Consider the following 17471-nt stretch of genomic DNA (forward strand, 5'->3'; position numbering starts at 1 on the left):
GGACGTGGACATGCCAATGTGCATAGTGGAGGATGCCGCCTACCCTCTGCTCCCCTGTCTTATGGAATCTTACACAGGACACCTTGACCAAAGCCAGAAACGTTTCAATGCCAGGCTTAGCAGGCCCTGCATGGTTGTGGAAGGTGCCTTTGGCTCTCTGAAAGGGAGGTTCCATTGCCTCCTTATCTGCCTTGACCTCGGTGAGCAGAACGTCCCTCAAATAGTTGTGTCCTGTGTCCTGCACAATATGTGTCAGAACAATGGGGAGACATTCCTGCCAGGGTGGGGGGGGGGGGTCAAAGGCCGAGCAGCTCACAAGAGTCTTTGAGCAGCCGCATACGGCTGCCATCCAACAGGCCCATCAGGGGGCTGTGCGCATCTGAGAAGCCCTGAGGAAGAGTTTCACACAAGGACCCCAATGAGACTCCCCTCTGTGCATTGCCTCTCTGTGCCTTTCCTCCCCCATCTCCCCTTCCCCTGTTGAGAAAATAAAGCAGACCTTTAGTTTTGGAAACAAGAAACTGTATTTGTGGTTTAATTAAGGGAAAATGTAACTGGGGAAAGAACCTGAGAGGGAGGAGGCGGGGGAATTGAGGGGGAGGAGATGCTCAGGGATCGGGCTGGAAGTGGCGCCTTCCTCGGCTGGGAGTGGCACCTTGTGTGCGGGATCCTCGGTGGTCACTGGGAGATTTAGGGGGCGAAGCCAGAGGGGCAGGAGCTGGGGCAGAACTGGCTAGCAGGCAGTCGACAGCAGTGGTGTAAACTATGCACATGGTCCAGGCCTGCTGCAAGAGCTTCTGCCAGGTGGTGCGGCACAGCTCCATGTCTGCCCCCAGAGACTGCTGCAGGCACGCAGGGCAACAGTGTGCTCCTGCTCCAGGTCCTCGTGGGCTCATCTGCAGCAGCGGTTGCCACGCGGTCAGGTGGCTGGCACGGGAGGTGTTGTAGGGGTCTCACTCGCAGCTGGTCCAGCTGTGAAGAACAAAGAGAAGGGCAGTCATCCCAGGACACAGGGTGCCTGAAGCCTAGCCCTCATCTCTGACGTTACACCAAAGGTTTCAGGCCAGATGAAGGCGATGTGCTTGGAGCAAGGTCATCGATGGCCTAGACAACGGGCCCCTTCCTGAAGGGGCCCAGTAGTCCCCAGGGGGAGCCTCACTACTTCCACGTTCCAGGGACAAGCAGGCATGGATGGGAGGGGGTGACAGGGGAACTCAGCTTCCCTCTGTGCCAGGCACGTTGCGGCATCCCACAGAACATGAAACCCTGCCCACTGGTGGAGGGGGCAGAGTGTTAGGGAAAGGTGCGACTGGGATCCCCTCCACTTCCTTCCCCTCCCAGCAGGCTCCCCTAACAGAGGCTCAGTGTCCTCTGCCTCACTGGGCTTGTCTAGGAGTAGATGCTTCCCCCAGAGTATGAGCCTGACCATATGCTGTGGGCGGCACTGTTGTGTGTGCGTAACCAGGACCCCACCCTTCTTAGTGGTGGCTTGCGGTGGGAGGGTGTCCCACCACAGGGCCAGGACTAAGGCAGGCCTGTGCAGGCACCCTGTAAGCAGGAGCCCAAGGCTCTTCTATGGCAGGCTCCTGGGGCTAAGTGCTCCGAACTGGCGCTCCACATGCATCCATGTGCACAGGCTGCTGCACGATGCCCAGGCCAAGAAGGCAGAGTGAGGAGTGTGCAGCCCCTCGCCGCCTGCTGCCTCCCCCCAGGTGTGTCTAAGGACAGTCATGGAGCTCACCTGATGGGCCATCCGCTGTGTCGTCTGATCTCCGGGCAACATCGGGGGTGGGTGGTAATAGCTCCAAGGACGGGGTGAGATCCTGGCTGGTGGGTATCGTGGATCCAAAGGCCTGCTCCTCCTGCTCCTTTTCTTCACTTGCAGGTCTGCCCTCCAGGAGGGTAACAATGGGCGTCTCCCACCCAGAGTCCACAACCAAGGGTGGGAAGGGACTGACTCCCCTCCCAGGGTGTGGTGGATGGAGCTGGCTGTAATATTGGCAGCTCTGGGATGCGATCCCTGAGTGGGAGTTGTGCTCCCTAGCCTTGGTATAGGCCTGCTTGCGCTCCTTTACTTTCATCCACAGCTGCTCCTGGATGCGGATGTATCCCCTGTGCCCCAGGCTGTTGGCCATCCAGCCATAAATGTCCACAGTCCTACGTTAGGTGCAGAGGTCCTGGAGATTTGCCTCCTCTCCTCAGATCTCAGTGAGATCCAGGATCTCCGCATTCATCCAGGATGGGGCCCACATCCTCCTCCCCTGGGCAGGGGGTTGGGAGCTGCCTGCAGCTGTGCTTGCAGCTGTTGGGTGCTCAGAGTCAGTGCAGTGGTCTGCCAGGGCAGTGGGGAGGCAGATCTGGTTGTTGCTATATGGCACGGTGTGTGCTGGACTTGCTGTGTGCCCCACACTATTTCCCCCAAGGCTGCATCTTTAAACCCTGAAGGGGAAGGCGAATGGGAACTATAGAGTCTGGATGAGTGTGGACAAAATGGCCAGCAGGACACCTATGGAAAACCCTGGAGACCCCTTATTTCAAAGTAACTACAACTGCGCTGTGTACACACGCCCTATTTTGACATAACTATTTCAGAATAGGCATTATTCCTCGTAAAATCAGGGTTATGGATTTCAGAATAAGACGCCCGTTAGTTTGAAATTATTTCGAACACTCCTTTTGTTATTTTGAAATAATGCTGCTGGGTAGATGTGCCCTTTAGTGTCCAAAGAGAGACCAGGGTCTGTGTTTCCAACATTCTAAAGTATTTCAAAGAATAATTATTGAAGTAAGCTAAAATTTTGGGAACTACTGGAAGGTTTTGTGCATATTCTCATGAACTTTAGCATGGCTATAGTAACACTATACAATCTCCTAAAGTGGCATAAATTAAAGAAGTACTTATAAAGTAAGTATTAAATATCCCCTTTTTGCAGGGAGAAAGACAACAACAGACAAGTTAAATGACTTAATTATGATCACAACAGGAGTCAGAATTAGGATTAAAAGTAAGGGAGCTTGCTTCTGCATCACAGGTGGTCTTTCACATATTGAGCACTCTGTCCTTGGGGCTGGAGGTCATACAGTCTGCTCAGCAGAGGAGCTGATTCAGTTGCAGAGCTTAATCTGAAAAGCAGCTGCTACCTCAGCTCTAGAAGCATCTGTAGCAGCGCTCATTGTGCTTATTTGCTTTTACATAAACACATACCTGTATCCATTTTACATACAAATCCCATTTTTTCTCTGCAGGGAGATAATTGCCATGCTCCATCTGTAGTCCTCAAAGCAATACAAAAATTCCCTTTGAGATTGCCCAAGTCAGGCTCTCTGATGCCCCAGTTGGAATAATTTAAGGGAGAACCATCACGCCATGCTACTGTGTTATCTAAGAGCAAAAAATATATATATTTATATTTAAATACTGTGAGGTCTGTGTAATTTGTGTTTAAATATGTGCTGAATAGCAAAGAACGAGGAGAGGGCAATTGGATAGGGTGAGTCTGGAGAGCCGACTCCTCAAAAATATGGGCAAAATTATCTCCTCTGATATGTACTGCAGGAACTTCTTTTGTTCTCTCCATCTCCAATTGGGGAAAGCATTCCTATTTAGGAAACCACCTGCATGTCTCCTGAATATGGATGGATTTTAGCACATTCATGAGCGGTATCTTGCCTGCTAGGAGTTGACCCAGATTGAGAAACCTGCCTCTCACAACAAAAACAGTGCCGTCCATTATGAGCAGTTAAGGTGCGGGCAATGATGCTGGGTGTCTGAATTCTGGGGAGTAGTGTGGTTGGGGATGTGGAGCAGGAGGGAATCTGCTCTGCAGTGACCATACATTCTGCCCAGGAAATGAATAAGGGTATTATTCGTCCCGTGAGCCAACTACTATAGTGGGATATAAGCCAGAGAGTTTCCACAGAGCAGTCACAGCTTAAACAGTGACAGATAGCACTTTGTATTTACAGTGCACTCTAAACTGACAAAGACTGCTGGGATAAAAGTTGAGTCGGTACATGGTTGTCAATGTCAAACTAAGAAATGCAACTATGTTGTCTTATTTATGTATTCCATTACTTACTGTCTGCAACAAACTGAATGTTCAACCAAATCTTTTGGACAGAAGAGCCAAAATGGTGCAGTTCTTCCAGAATGAAAACATTTTCATCTTCATCTTTAATAGTTAAGAGATGAGATCCTGTAGATGGAACATTTATACCAAGTTTTTTCATTGTTGATCATGTTCAGAACATAAACTCTATTCTCCTAGTTTAGATTTTGGGAAAACATCTCCTATTGTATCCCCAGTTCACTTTTCTCAAGATAACTGCATGCAACGCCATGCTCAGGATGTCCCGAAAGAAAACTGATGTACTTTAGAACATTTGTTGGTTAGTTTAGTTAGCTACAATATCATAATCTTCACTCTTGTCTAAAACAGGCCACTATTTCAATACAGAATATGTGACACTTTATTGCTGTAAAATAACCCATAACAGATTACCTTGCTTTTTGCAAAATACATTTGCCATATCAAAACTGGTACTTTCAAAAACTGTTGAAAAACTGTAGCAATTGCTTTTAAATTTTATCCAGGCCACATTTTCTTCTGAGCATAAGCCTCTGGATTCAATTAGTTTCTTTTCTGTGACAAAAACAACATTGCAAGTTTTATGCAATCACATAATAAACATTCCATAAATCATTTTATAGTAATACTAGCAATATTTTTACCTTTTAGAAGTATGCATGTAAACTTGTTATATTTTATTGTATTATGTATGTTATGGAAAATCTTCATTGTAACAATTATAAAGAAAAATGGAAACTTGAGTCACCCATGTTTAGAACTATTTTTTCCCTGAGCTAATCCTAAACCCAAATAAAATATTATTAAGGGATACACTCACAAAATAGATAGTCATTGGGACTGATCCTGCTGCCCTTCCACTCTAGAAATTAGCTCACTATTATACATTATTTAATATTTTAAATGGAAAATAAATATCATGCAACTCCCATTGAAGCCAGCAGGAGTTCAATGGCAGCAGGACTTGGCCCTTGAATAAGGTAGTGTGGACTTGTGTTGAAAGAATGTTTAAAGGACACTGTTTACTACAGCAAAAGATTCATCAGAGATAGTACCTTTAATTAAATTAAAAACTGCTAATTAGTTTTGTATCTTCACTTTGGATACATCACCTTTAGTATATCATTGGTGTTCTTAAATATGTCCTTCTTTCCTTAGCAGTGTGCTATCATTTATAATTATAGGCAGATAGTAAAAACAGGACCTCAGTTTCTGGTCTTACGCAAAAACAACCTCACATGGTAAATTGCCCAAAACCCTATTTAAGGGCTAGGATATCCATGCAATCATTTAAAACAGTGGTTTGGATCCAGGCAATCTAGACAAGAATTTACTCATTTCTAATTGATGACCACCAAATCATCCACGCCAGAGAATTTTATTAAAATGTATTATACTTCATGCTAAATCTATTCTTAAGCCAAGAAATCTAACTGGGGTGACCTACATCCCAAGCGAGTATGCTATAAAGGGGCCTAAAAGTTATGAGGTGTAGCAAGCTGCTGCTCATTTTGTGTAATCAACCTTAAGGTGGTTTGATTTGATGCTGGAGGTCTGACCATATTTACTGGATAGAGTCTGGAAGTAAAAAAGGCAGAGGAATGTCTATCTTCCTGCAATTAGTGCATGACTCGGGGTGTAAGAATTAGAACACTGGCATGGGCTGTAGTGCACATGCACAGAGGAAGAAGAGTAGGTGCCCTGGGAACTTTTATTGCAGTAATTTAGATACCAACTGTGTGTAGGTGCCTACAGAACTTGGTGGCACCTCAGCAGTTCTGTGAATCCTAGTGGGATCTGATTCTGGGAGTTAGTCATCAAAAGCAGATTAAGTCCTCTTGTCGATCTAGCCCTAAATACTTACATATTTTTATGTTATAATAATCAGTATTCAGCTATAAGCCAACATACTTCTGTTCACATACTTCCACAGTCAATTAAATTTGTTGCTGCAGAGTTTTAATACAAAGCCAAACAATGACTTACCAGTTGGTACATGGCAAATTGCTCCTTGTAGAAGTCTTTCACAATTAGCACTTTCCCACTGTCCATTAATATCAATATAAACACAGCTGCCCAGTGACTGAGACTCCTCGTCTCCCCAAAAGGTAAACAAAGACTTTGTACCATCTGACCACTCAAAATTAAGCCCGCTCTGCCAAAACAAATTTAGGATTATTTCTCTTTTTCAGTTACTATAACATAAGTGGCTTCTTTTTTTTCTGCTATCTTTCCATGGGCTGGCAAATCTGGTGTTTCCTCTTCCAAAACAGGGTCCTAACTAAATGATGCAGACATAGTCCCAAAGATCATTACTATATCATTCTGTGAAATCCTCATAAACTACTAACTGAACTCCTGTGGCAACTGACCATGAATAAGGTCATTATCTGGAGCATAAGCATACCAAGAATGAAGCTAAAGCCACTTCAGTGGTAAGCTTACAAAAGCTTTTTTGCCTGTGAATATTCTTCTCTCTGCCTTTAAGCTTCCTTTCAGTGTTGGGACTCTGGCATGTCACCGGTGTCGCATCACGCAGTGCTGACCCCACACTGACTACAGCTGATTTTAATGAAGCTTCTATGTTGGGTGACAACTAGAGATGAGCCAAAGCTGCATAGTTGGGTTTTGCTTCAGGATCTGAACTTCCCCCAATTACACAGGTACTCAACTTGAGGTTTTTGTTGCAAGTTCATCTCTGTTTACCAATTACAAGTGAATTGGCATTTCCTTTTTTTTTTTACAGCTTGTTGCCTTGTTACTGTAAAAACTAATCTACAATATCACATTCATACACACAGACTCCATTACGTACATCTGAGGTAGACAGCCCAATCCAGTGGGCATATCCTAGTCTGTTTACAATAACAGTGAGGAAGGCTTGGTGATACTGATCTGTAATGCTGACCAATTCAGTTCCATTCGTCAGGCAGGTTTTTAAAGCAGCAAACCAAGTCATATTTCCACGTATTAATTTATATGTTCTGCTTCCATATTCTAAAATATCTGGTACTGGATACATCTCAGATGCATCTATGGCATGACTGGACATATCTGCAACAATCAGAAAAAAAGACAAAATATCAAGTATTTCTAGTATCAAATATTTTCCTTTAATAGACAAGGGTTTAATACATTAACAGTTCTCAAAGCAGCATGGCTATCCTTGAAAACAAATGTAAAAATCCCAAATCTGTTAGACTTCCCTGAGATAATATCAATACACACGATGCACTTGTGCACACACACAACACATGGCTCTTGTCTGAAATCACAGCAAGGTCAAAGATTGAATGGCCATGGAAAATGAATAGATTCAGTACACAGAGAGGAAAGCTTTCTATCAACTTTCAAACTTTGAATTTCAAAAAGAATTCAAATGGGAACTAATGCCAGTGGGTCTCAATCCCATATACTCAGACAGAAACATGAACCAGCTTGGTGATTCTGTTTTACAGTGATGTTTTCAGTGCAAATTCATTACCTACCTGTTTAATGGGGATCACCCTTATCTCCCACTGGACCGAGTAGCTGGAGCAATCCAAAGATTTGTTTATCTGCTTATCGTGGTAAGACAACCATGGTTTTTAATTGTAAAAAAATAGATACTTTGCACACCATGAGTAAGATATATATACAACTGTGAAGTCTATCTTTCCAAGGAGAGAAAATTATGCATGAGCAATCTCAAAGTCAAAGATGAGTCCAAATAGTACAAAGACTAAGGGATGACTTCAAAAAGTAGCTGTAAAGAGCATCACGTAGCCTATGTAGTATCTCACTGATTTTGTCAAATGGATAAAACGGTAACAGAATCAGAGGAGAGAGAGAAGACCAACTGCAAAAAACTAAAAAAAACTTATAAGCCAAATCTGTTGGTAGGAAGAATTTAAAATCAGAAAAATGTGAATAATAGGGAATTATTTAAGAACTCGTTATTGAATACCTACAACCAAGGAAGAAGATGAAAATGCCAACTTGTTTAGGAGAGAAATAAAAGCAGCTATAAAAATAAAAACATTAATATAAAACAAGTAGCATTTGTGAATGTCATTAGTATAAAACAAGTGGAAGAAAGGTGTGATGCTGTATGTAATATATAGGGCACTTTATTAGATAAGTGGGTCTGGCCCACGAAAGCTCATCATCTAATAAACCATCTTGTTAGTCTTTAAAGTGCTACATTGTCCTGCATTTTATTAGATACTGATACTATAAAATAGCAAGAAATCTGACTGGGTAAGTGTGTGAGGTATATAGGAAAATGTTATAATTTGCTAAATATGATAATCTTGTTTATATTTTTGAATCACATTTGTGTGATAAGTTACAGATATAACATATATATCTATATTTCCAAATTTGTGCTGTGTTTCTGAGTGACACCCTGTGACAGCGAGACAAAGCTAATTCCCAAAATGACTGGCAGGAGGCACCATGCTGGTCAGCCAAACCCCATGATATACCCCCAGACAGATTGGCATCAGCATTGTCTAGCCTGTTTGATGGCACATCAAGGGTTAACTTTTTACAATGAGCCCATTGAAAGAAAGTAGGAGATACACCTAATGAGTCAGCCAGGTATGTAGTGTGTTTATGGCCTGAAGTCTAAGTCTATGTCTACACTGCACTTCTTTTGCGCAAAAGCCTATGGAAATGAAGCATGGATTAGCATATTGCTGAGCTTCATTTGCATAATTGATTAGGAGCCGTTTTTGCACGAGAGGCTTTTGTGCAAAATGGAGCTGTGTAGATGGCTTTTTTTTGAGCAAAACCCCCGCTCATGCACAAGAGCCGTTCTTCCTGAAAAAATGAGGAAAACCGTCTCTTGCGCAAGAGGGGTTTTTTGCGCGAAAAGGAGACAGCTACACAGCTCCTTTTTGTGCAAAAGCCTCTTGCTCAAAAATGGCCACTAATTAATTATGCAAATGAAGCATGGCAATATGCTAATCCATGCTTCATTTGCATAGGCTTTTGCACAAGAGTGGTTCAGTGTAGACATAGCCTAAGACTCTTCCATGCTGTGTGCTGTAAAGCTTGTGTTTGGGACACAAGTACAAACTACAGGACAAAAGAATATAAAAGGCCATCCAATCTGTAACTGGATTTCAAAGGGTCTTGAGAACCAGCAAACTCCCCAATACTGCTAAGAACCTGATATATGGACTTTGAAGTCTCTGTATGTATCTGAGTGCTTTATCATATAACAATCCGCTTCTTGTTCTCTCTCTCTCTCTCTCTCTCTCTCTCTCTCTCTCTTTCTAATAAATCTTAAGTTTTAGGCAGGTTGGCAGTGTGGTATTTTGGGGTAAGATCCAAACTAACATTGACTAGTAATGTGACTGATCCTTTTGGTACAGTGAGTTTTTAAATAACTTCTCACTGTATTAGACCTAGTGCTGATTAGGAGTCAGAGAACTGGAATACGATAAGGGGGGGGAGGGCTGTGTGATTTTTTTAAAGTTTCTTGACAACCAGTGTGTGGGATCAGAAGCACAGTTTGTGACTGGTTGGTGAGTTTAACTTCAGTGTTAACTATCCGTTTTGGAAATATCTACTCCCTCTTTTTCAGTATGCCCTGACCTTAGCATTCTCAGTGAGGGCTGCCCCAAGCATCCTAGGTCACGAAAGGGGATAATAGTTTATATTAATGAATGTAAATCAGAATCCCAGTCAAGATAATGGAGCAACTAATATGGGACTCAATTTACAATATTTTAAAAGGGGGTAATAAAATTAGTGCCTATCAACATGGACTTTTTATGGAACATAGATCCTGTCAAACTAGCTTGATTTTTTAATGTGCTTGTAAGTTTTGTTGATAAAGGTAAAGGTTGATATAATACTTAGACTTCTATAAGGCATTTGATCTATTATCACATGATACTTTGATTAAACAACTAGGACAATACAAAATTAACATCTGACCTGGGGAAAAACTCCAGGTCAAATGTATATTTCTAAAGTTTATCTTTTTTTCACTAAGAAAAGTTGGTCCATCAAAAGGTATTACCTCAGCCATCTTATCTCTCTAATAAAATTAACACGTTAAAAGGATTAAAAGCTGGCTAAATGATAGGTCTCAAAAAGTAATTGTAAATAGGGAATCAAATGGGAGTATTTCTAATGGGGTCCCATGGGGATCCATACTATGCTATTTAACATTTGTATTAATTACCTGGAAGAAAACAAAAATACGACTGATAAAATTTGCAGATTATACAAAGATTGGGCAGTGTTGAATAATGAAGACACGTTACTGCTACAGAGAGATCTGGATCTCTTGGGCATAAGTAAATAACATCTATTTCAATACGACTAAATGTAAATGTATACATGTTTACATCTAGGAACAAAGAATATAGGGCATAACTTATGAGATGAGGGACTCTCTTTTGGGAAGTGATAGCTCTGAATAAAGGTGTAAGGTTCCAGGTAGATAACCAACTGAACATGAGCTCTTAGTGCAATATTGTGGCCAAAAGGGCTAATGCAATCCTTGGACACATAAATGGGAATCCTAAGTATGAACAAAGACGTAATTTTACCTCTGGATTTGGCACTGGTGTGACTGCTGCTGGAACACCAAGTCTAATTCTCCTCAATTCAAGAAGGATGTTCTTTAATTGCAGTGGATTCAAAGAGCCAGAAGAATGAAAAGGATTAGACAACACAACTCAAGAGAATGACTGACTCAAGGAGCTCAATCTATTTAATTTTAACTAAGAGAGTTAGGAGGCAATTTGATTACAGTCTGTAAGTATCTACATTAGGAAAAAATATTTAGTAGTGGGTTCTTCAATCTAGCAGAGAAAAGTAAAACATGGTCTAATACAGGCAGCTTTGTTAACTTAGCTCCAGCTCTGTTTAATGTTAAAGTGAAAGGATGGAATATTGCAATGCATGGTGATGTTAGTATTAGGTAAAGCCTTGTAATAGATAAAAAGAAGTTTAATGTTGAAAGACTCTGTAACTTTGTTAAAGTGACTAGAAATACCCTTTGTTCTATGCTGCAGTTGTGTAAACGTGTTGTTTGTGTGAATGAGAACGATAAGATTTTAGGAGAAATAAATGTGAAGATCGCTACATGATCAGATGGTCAGAGGAGGGGCCAAAGACTCAGAAGCATCAAATAATTATCAACTAAGCTAAAGCACACTGAAGACGCAAACTGGACTGAGGCAGATTGACGAACCCTGAAGGGTAGGATGAACCCCTTAATAGAGAACCGATAACAACATTTTCTGGAAGACAACAACGGGTCATCAGCACACTGATACCAGATGACTGAGAACAACTTCCAGATTAACATATGTCGCAGAAAGACTAATTGTGATGCTGAGTGACTGATTAAGGCCTGACAAGGCAAAATGCATAGACTCACATGGAAGGAAAATCCTCCAAAGGATGGGGTGTCTTGTATGATTCTTCGGGTTCCGTCCTGCTACAACTATGGAGCATCAGTCCAGATTGAGAAGAACCCAGCACCTTCATCGTACTCAACCTATCTGGCCAATTGGTTGGGCCGAGCAACAGGCTGGTAACTATTCCATCAACAGGACGAGCGCGTGCGCGTGTGTGTGTGTGTGTGAGAATGCATATGCTGCTTTGTTATATTATCAATAAATGCAGCGTGTTGCCTTATCCCCTGAAAAAGATCCTGTATGCTTCTTTTAGGCATAACAATGGGGCTCAATATGCAGCCTGCAGGTAGGATCCTTTGAACATGGCCTCCACTGGGAATACACTTCACAATGGCAAGTCAACATAATGGTCTTCTGTTGATATGCGTTTTAGTAGTTAAATTCCTGGACTGTCATTGCTCATTAAACGTGCTGTCATATGCGTGGAAATCAGGTAAATATTGCATTTTTTTAATATCAGCAGAACTGACTTAAATGGGGACTGCATGTTGTGTAGTCTTGCCTTAATCTTTGTATTCATGCCCATAAGTGTGAAAGAAGCTATATATATTTACCTGTATGTGCAACCACACTTAAGTTGCAGCCCTCAGCATGTGCTGTGACTATCATTGTGGCTCCTTGCAAAGTTGAGTAGCCCCAATCTAATTGTTAGAAGTTAAAGCTAGATATTTTCAGACTGGAAATAAGATGCAAAATTTTAACAGTGAGTAATTAACCACTGGAACAATTTACCAAGGGTTGTGGTGGATTCTTCACCATTCCCAATTTTTGCAGAAGTTCTATGCCTATATTATACAGAAGGTCAGACTAGAAGATTGCAGTGATTCCTATTGGCTTTGGAATCAATGGGTGAAAAAACTATATTAGGTCATCTAATCTATCTTCCTGTTTATATGGACTGTTCTCTACAGTACTTTACAGGTCTTTTCCAGTTTTACAGGTCTCACACTGTATCTCATTGTCAGTAGTTTCTTGTGATGCTTAGTGTAAATTTCATACAATTACTTCAAGATATGAATCACCCATAATACCCAATTCTCCCTACGATCTAAGATATGCAATATATAGTCAGAAGAAGAAAAAAACAAAGATATTACTCTTGGTATTATTCATCTACTAATGTTTCTATATACAAAATATTACAGATAAGTTAGGCTGTTGATGTAAAACCATGTAAGAGGTCATATATATTACATTCCAGGGATGATAGATATAGTTTAATTGAATAATTGTGTAACCGCATGAAATCTTAGCGGCTACACAACTATTCAATAGTCTCTGGAGGAGGAGCTGGCAGCTAGTGCACTCCCAGCCTCACTCCTTGGTAGCCCCCTGCACCCTATACTGCTTCCTCTATATCAGAGGCAGCAGTGCAGGATGGAAGGCAGGAGTCGGTCAATGAGCAGAGTCAGTTTAAAAACTAGTTCCCCATGCAGATCGACTGCCTGCTGCCCTGTGCTGCTGCCTCTAATAAAGAGACAGCAGCGTGCGGTAGCAGCAGCCCCTGTCTGTGGAGGGTCCAAACTCCCCATGGATAGAGGCTGGTCCACAGAAGCAGCTCCTATTCTCAGGGAGTTTGGACTCCCCCATGGACAGGGGCTGCTGCCATAAACCAGCCTCTGTCTGCGGTGGGCCCAGGCTTGCCATGGACAGAGGCTGCTCCATGGGATGCCGGAGCAGCCTCTATCTGTGGGGAGCTTCATGGCAGCCTCCCCTAAACCACCCTCATGCTGCTACTGCTGATAGAGGCAGCAGCGCGATGAGGAGGTGGCAGCAAAGAGCTTGCATTGGCTCTTGCCTATCCCACCTTGCTGCCTCTGTAGAAGACAGCAAGGGGGCGGGCAGGTGGGTCTGTGGAGCTGGCACGTGAGGGGAGCATGTTTGAAAGCCAGCTTCCTGCACGTGTGTGCTCAGCCTGCCCCCCTCACCCTCTGCACTGTTGACACTCTATTAGAAGCCAGCTCCTCACGGGCACCAGCGGCAGCAAGGGGAGGGGAGTCCATGTAGTCAACAAGATTAACCAATAAGCCAAGGCTTATCGGTTGATTGTGTAGTTGACTACATGTTGACATCCCTATTACATTCCTTGGTTTATAAAGACTTTATACATCATTAAACAGCTGAGACAACAGAAAGTGAGTAAGTTAAATAACAATGAAGAGGGCTGAGGGGGAGAGCAAAACAGAAACAAATCCTTACCTTGAGACTTTTGGCAGATAAAGCCATAATTTTTCTCACAGCTTTCTAAGTACCATTTTCCCGTAAAATGAAAATTAGGGTTATTTGAGACCAAGGTACACAATGAAACTTGTTCTTGAATATTAACACCATCATATTCCTGACCCTGTAATAAATGTATATCGAGATAATGATAAACACTGCCTGAAAATAAATAGATAATTCTTAACTGATTAAAATAAAAATAATTAAGAGAGAAAATACATGGAATATTAATTAACTGACAGTCACTAAACATGAACTTTCCAATATACATTATCATAATTAAAGATTGAAACATCATAATGAAAAATGTGCATAATTAAGTTGGAAGAATTTGAAATCAGAACTAAATATTTTTCTGTGCATAAAGCAATATTCTGCTTAGTACCCTTTATGAAAATTTTGGTTCCCCAGTCTCTCTGGAATAAATGTAAAAAACCTGATTAACACTTGGTATGCTTCCAATTTTATGCCTGTCAATAGCTGTAACATGGAGAGGGGACGACTTCAACAATTTGGTAAGTGATCTATGATATTAATGGCAGGAATGTGGAGTTTGAGAAGAGTTTGGGAACAGGAGGGAGCTCTGGATAAGAGATTTGGGTGCAGGAGAGAGTGTGAGTTCTGGGAGGGAATTTGGGTTCAGGAAGGGGCTATGATCTGAGGTATGGGGACAGAGAGGGCAAGATCATGGAGGAAGTTTGGGTGCAGGAGGGGGTTGTGACCTGGGGCAGAGGGTTGGGGTGCATGAGTGAGGTGCCTGGTGCAGGTTCTGGTCGGGAGGTGCTTACTGTAGATGGTTCCTGATTGGCAGCCCAGAGGGACTCTCAGGCAGGCTCCCTGTCTGCCATGGCTTCATATGTCACTCAAAGCAGCTGGCTACTGGGGCCAGCATGTGTCTCTCTGTATGGTGCACCCCATGGGGAGAAAAGGTAGCTGGTCTCTGTGGCTACGGCTACACTGCCGGTTTTTTGCGGAAGAAGATATGCAAATCACGCTTGTATTTGCATATCTTCTTCCAATTATTTTTACAGAAGAGGTTTTGCAGCTATTTGGCCCTGTGTAGACGGGGCCAAATGTTGCAAAAAAACCAACAACCCCTCTTTCACAAAATCCTGTAAACCTCGATTTACGAGGAATAAGGGGTTTTGTGAAAGAGAGGTTTTTTGTGACACTTGGCCACGTCTACACGTGATTTGCATATTTTCTTCCACAAAAAGAAACGGCAGTGTAGCCGTAGCCTGTGTGCTGCATGCATCCACAAGCACTGCCCCTGCAACTCCCATTGTCCAGAAACCCACCAAGGGTGGCTGTGAGGATACTACTGGGGGTGGGGAGAGGGTGTGGAGACCCACCCCCACTCCAAGGGGTATGCAGTGCAGAGAGACACAAGCTGGCCCCAGGGTTGTGGCAGCCAAGGAGCCTGCTGGGATGTGGCAGGCTATATCTAAATGTTTGGCAGGCCAGATTTTGCCCACCTGTGCTGTAGTAGTAAATGATGCAATGTGTGTGTCTGCCTGATTGGTGGTGTAAATCAAATAGCTAGATATCTACAGAGAATAATTTTTGCCCATATCTAACTGGACCTATGAAACTGAGCCCCCAGTTTTGAGGACATGCAAAAATGAACTCAGGTTGAACCTGTCAAAATCAGGACATATCCTTTAAAAAAATCACTGATTAATATGTACAAAGCAACACCTCCTCACAAATATATTTCAAAAAACTTACATGAGCTGCTTCAACTGGAGACCAATTGGAATATACTTTCGGTTGTTCATTCACCCATTTGTCATAATCATCACTCTGCAGACCTATCCAAACACTAGTCCTCTGTCCATACAGATTCATTGTTATGAAAGCTGAAAAAAGAAAGGAATGGATTTTAAGACACAATTTAATATAAGCTATCTAGCCACAATAAGCACATTTTTAAAAAAGGATAAACTCTATTACCAACTAATGCCCTTATTAGTTACTGCCCTTATTAGAAGGAAAGAACATTTGCAGCATCTCATTTCCATCTAATCTTAAATGTACTGGTACTGTTTGCAGAGGCGCTATTTCAGATTTTGGTAGTGGGAGGGAGGGATCTGTCCATGCTGTGATGAGGAGGGGAGAGAGTGAAAGCTTGGGAGGGGCAGACTAAGGACAGAGGCTTCAACAGTGTTACTGAGCATGCTCTGTAAAAGCCACGCACCAAATGGAGAGGGCGGGAAGCCAACCCCATCCACCCTCCCCCCACATGCATCATCTCTATCCAGGGGCAACCGAGGTACTGGAAAACTCTAGTTTTTGGCATACAACTTAGCAGTTAGCTGATAGGAGCACTGTATCTAATTCCTATATATAAAAAAGAAAATTTGATAAATATTAGACCCACTCATCTCTAACACTAACATATTCTGACATTGTAGCAAGTCACTTACGGGACGGGACACAGGTTAGCCTTAAAATTTTAATGTATATTCTTACTTTGTTACTAACTTTATGGAGACAGATAGACCCTGTCAGGACTCCTAAGGCATGTCTACACTACAGAGTAACAAGGCGAGCATCCACACAGCAAGCGCATTATTTCAAAATTGTTTTGAAATAATGGGCTTGCTGTAGAGAAATAATAACCCCTCATTCTATGAGGAATAATGCCTGTTTTGAAATTGATATTTCGAAATAGGGTGAATTTGGATGCTCAACTGTGCTTATTTCAAAATACTTAGCCTCCAGAGCGTCTCACAGCTACCTTGGTGGCATCTTTCTCTACATCCTTCAAAACTCTATAACTTCCCTTCTCCTGCAGGGTTTAAATTGCACCAGGAGTTGCAGCAGGAAGTCTAATAGCTGGTGACTGCTTTGCAGCAGGTCCAGTTCCATGGTGGAAGTGCTGTCACGTCCGCAAGGGCAACCAGAGCACATGGTGTGAGTTTGCCATCCGTCCAGGAGGTAGGCAATGGAGAAGAGTGTGAGACACGATTGCAGAGGCGAGCCCGTTTAAGCATGAACCTCAGGAAGCAGCTATCAGAAGTGACTGCTGTCCTGATGCCCTGCCCGGAGTGCTTCTGGGGGGCTTTAAATGCAATCACAGTGTGGACTGATATAAATCTGCGCTATTTCACTGGGGATTTGTAGTGTGGATGCACTATTTCAAAATAAACGCGTAGTGTAGACATAGCCCTCGGCTCTATCTCAGCTCTGGATGAGGAATGGGGACTAATCGGTTATAGCAAGACAGCAGATACATTTAGCTCTATATAAGAATATCAGAATGGCCATATTGGGTCAGACCAAAGGTCCTTCTAGCTCAGTATCCTGTCTGCTGACAGTGTCCAATGCTAGATGCTTCCAAAGGAATAAACAGAAAAGGCAATCATCATGATCCATCCCGTCACCCATTCCCAGCTTCCGGCAAACAGAAGCTAGGGACACTATCTCTGCCCATTCTGGCTAGCAGCCAATGATGGCTACTCCTTGAACTTATTTTGTTCTTATTGGAACTCTGTTATAGTCTGAGCTTTTCCGCCATTTCCTGGAAAAGAGTTCCACAAGTTGATTGTGGAAAAATTATTTATTTTGTTTGTTTTAAATCTGCTGCCTATAAATTTAATTGGGTCAGCTTCTTGAGTTATGTTAGTGAAGAAATTAATAACATTTCTTATTCTATCTTTCCACACCATTCATGATTTTCTAGACATCTAATCTATCCCCCTGCAAACCTTTAGTCATTTATTTCCAAGGTGAA

At 42.5% G+C, this 17471-nt stretch overlaps 1 protein-coding gene across 3 annotated transcripts in view; it reads right to left on the reverse strand.

Moving 5' to 3' along the window:
* The window catches only part of LOC102461834 (secretory phospholipase A2 receptor), a 191163-nt gene that overhangs the window by 108673 nt on the left and 65019 nt on the right, over nucleotides 1–17471 (reverse strand). For all 3 annotated transcript variants that reach the window (XM_075933483.1, XM_075933486.1, XM_006111649.4), the window contains 7 exons: nucleotides 15464–15594; nucleotides 13712–13856; nucleotides 6904–7142; nucleotides 6075–6243; nucleotides 4503–4643; nucleotides 4080–4196; nucleotides 3206–3382 (listed from right to left, as the gene is read on the reverse strand). In XM_075933483.1, coding sequence (XP_075789598.1) covers nucleotides 3206–3382; nucleotides 4080–4196; nucleotides 4503–4643; nucleotides 6075–6243; nucleotides 6904–7142; nucleotides 13712–13856; nucleotides 15464–15594 — 1119 coding nt within the window. The remainder of the gene's footprint in view (nucleotides 1–3205; nucleotides 3383–4079; nucleotides 4197–4502; nucleotides 4644–6074; nucleotides 6244–6903; nucleotides 7143–13711; nucleotides 13857–15463; nucleotides 15595–17471) is intronic.

This window comes from Pelodiscus sinensis, chromosome 7, assembly GCF_049634645.1.
Source record: "Pelodiscus sinensis isolate JC-2024 chromosome 7, ASM4963464v1, whole genome shotgun sequence".
In the NCBI taxonomy this organism is placed as follows: Eukaryota; Metazoa; Chordata; order Testudines; family Trionychidae; genus Pelodiscus; species Pelodiscus sinensis.